The sequence below is a fragment of the Drosophila kikkawai genome, chromosome 4 (assembly GCF_030179895.1).
Source record: "Drosophila kikkawai strain 14028-0561.14 chromosome 4, DkikHiC1v2, whole genome shotgun sequence".
NCBI lineage: Eukaryota > Metazoa > Arthropoda > Insecta > Diptera > Drosophilidae > Drosophila > Drosophila kikkawai.
The window spans coordinates 2,316,311-2,317,982 of record NC_091732.1 but is presented as its reverse complement, the minus strand read 5'-3'; the positions used below and the strand labels follow the sequence as shown (position 1 = coordinate 2,317,982).

At 48.6% G+C, this 1,672-nt stretch overlaps 1 protein-coding gene across 1 annotated transcript; it reads right to left on the bottom strand.

The window, feature by feature from the left end:
- Window positions 1-238: 238 nt before the first annotated feature.
- Window positions 239-1,421, bottom strand: LOC138929048 (uncharacterized). Its single transcript, XM_070287651.1, has 2 exons — window positions 529-1,421; window positions 239-464 (listed from the first exon to the last, which is right to left on the bottom strand). Exons 1-2 carry the CDS (start codon window positions 1,414-1,416, stop codon window positions 447-449), a joined length of 906 nt encoding a protein of 301 aa, XP_070143752.1. The 5' UTR covers window positions 1,417-1,421; the 3' UTR covers window positions 239-446.
- Window positions 1,422-1,672: the final 251 nt, after the last annotated feature.

Below are 1,672 nucleotides of genomic sequence, written 5' to 3'. Positions count from 1 at the left end.
CCTACAATTCGCGAAATCTTGCATCCATTCCTGAAAGATCTGAGGCTTTGCCGGGGTTGCAGGTGCGTTTACACGTAAATAACTTTCTCTACTTGTCTTTATATTGTTATCTGGCTTATATGTACTAGTAAATAGGGATGCACAGATTAAATCGGTAGATAATGCAATGGTTTTATTTAACGATAACTTATTCAGATCTGTTTTCATAACATTTTTGCGTTTAACTAACTTAAGTCTTAATACATCTCTGCCTAGAAGTATAGGCGTAGGTAAAATAAAATTAGGAATAACAAAAGCTTCAATACTGTAATATTCATCTTGAAATAAAAGGACGATCTTGATTTTTCCAAATGTCAAAATATTTTGGCCGCTCAGGCCGCGAAAACTGCTCTTTACTAAGTGTTCATCCTTCACTGCTCGTGGAATAACTCCTCTGCTAACAAAACTCACGGGGCTTCCGGTATCTAGTAACGCAAAAATGTTATCAATATCAATGCATCCCTCTTCACTAAGTATTCTTATGCTTACTAATTGAATATATGGATTCCCACCAATGGCGTCGTCGTCGTCTTCCTTCTCGTCTTGCCCGTCAGCAGCACTGAGGGCGGCTGTTCGCACACGCTTAGGGCACCGCCGATATTGGTGTCCAGTCTCGAAACAATGAAAACAGGCTCCCTCCGGGCGCTTTGGTTTCTTGCACTGGCTACTGAAGTGCCCCATCGCTCGGCAATTGAAGCACCTTATGCTCGCGACGTCTCCTCCGGCCGGTATAGGTCTTGCTGCTGGCGTCTGCCGCAGAGATGCACCTGGACGTGCCACTCCCGATGCCTTCTGCCTGTCCTCCGGCTGTACCATCTGGTAACGCATCATCTTCTCGCGCAGCTCATCAAGGGAAACGCAGTAATATAATGGCGCTGCGCATCCGGATTTGTCCTGCAGACCATCAACAATGTATTTTATGATGTCTGTTTCCTCAAAGGTTCCTTGCTCCGCAATGTGACGCATCGCAATAAAATACTGCAGCAACGATTCGTTCGCCAGAATTGAACGGCTCTGTAACTGCCTTGCCACCTGGTGATTGGTCATCCGGAATCCGAAGGTTTTTTGTAGACTTTCGCATAGCTCCTTCCAAGTAGCGGGTTTTTCGAGCATCACGTACGAGCGGGCCGAGCCTTCCAGCATTCGGTTGCCCAACAGCCAACGTTGGAAGTTGCTTAATCCGTGCATAACTGCAGCAAGCTCGAGGTCGCGAATCCAAACGTGCACAGACATGTTATCGTCTCCAGAAAATTTGCGCAAACTGGTCTCAAAGTCCCTGACATCAACAACGGGCCTGCCGTCCAGCGAGTTGCCTTCCAAGGCGGCAACCTTCGCCTTCAGTTCCGCAAGATCTTTTCGTGCTTTATACAGGGCCATCTGCTTCGTGATCTCAGCCATTTCGTCTAAACCTTGCTCCTCCTGCTCGCACTCCCTTCCCACGACGCTCTCCGCTCTGCTCTCGGCCACGCTATGCACAATGCTCTCCGCCACGCTCTCTGCCACGCCCTCTGCCACGCCAATGTTCTCGTCCAGCTCTCCGGTTTCCACTAAAGCGGCATCCTCCAGGTCTCCAGCTACGGTCTTTACCATTCCCCGCAACTGATGAAAGGTCTCCTTTCCAGTCAGCGGCACG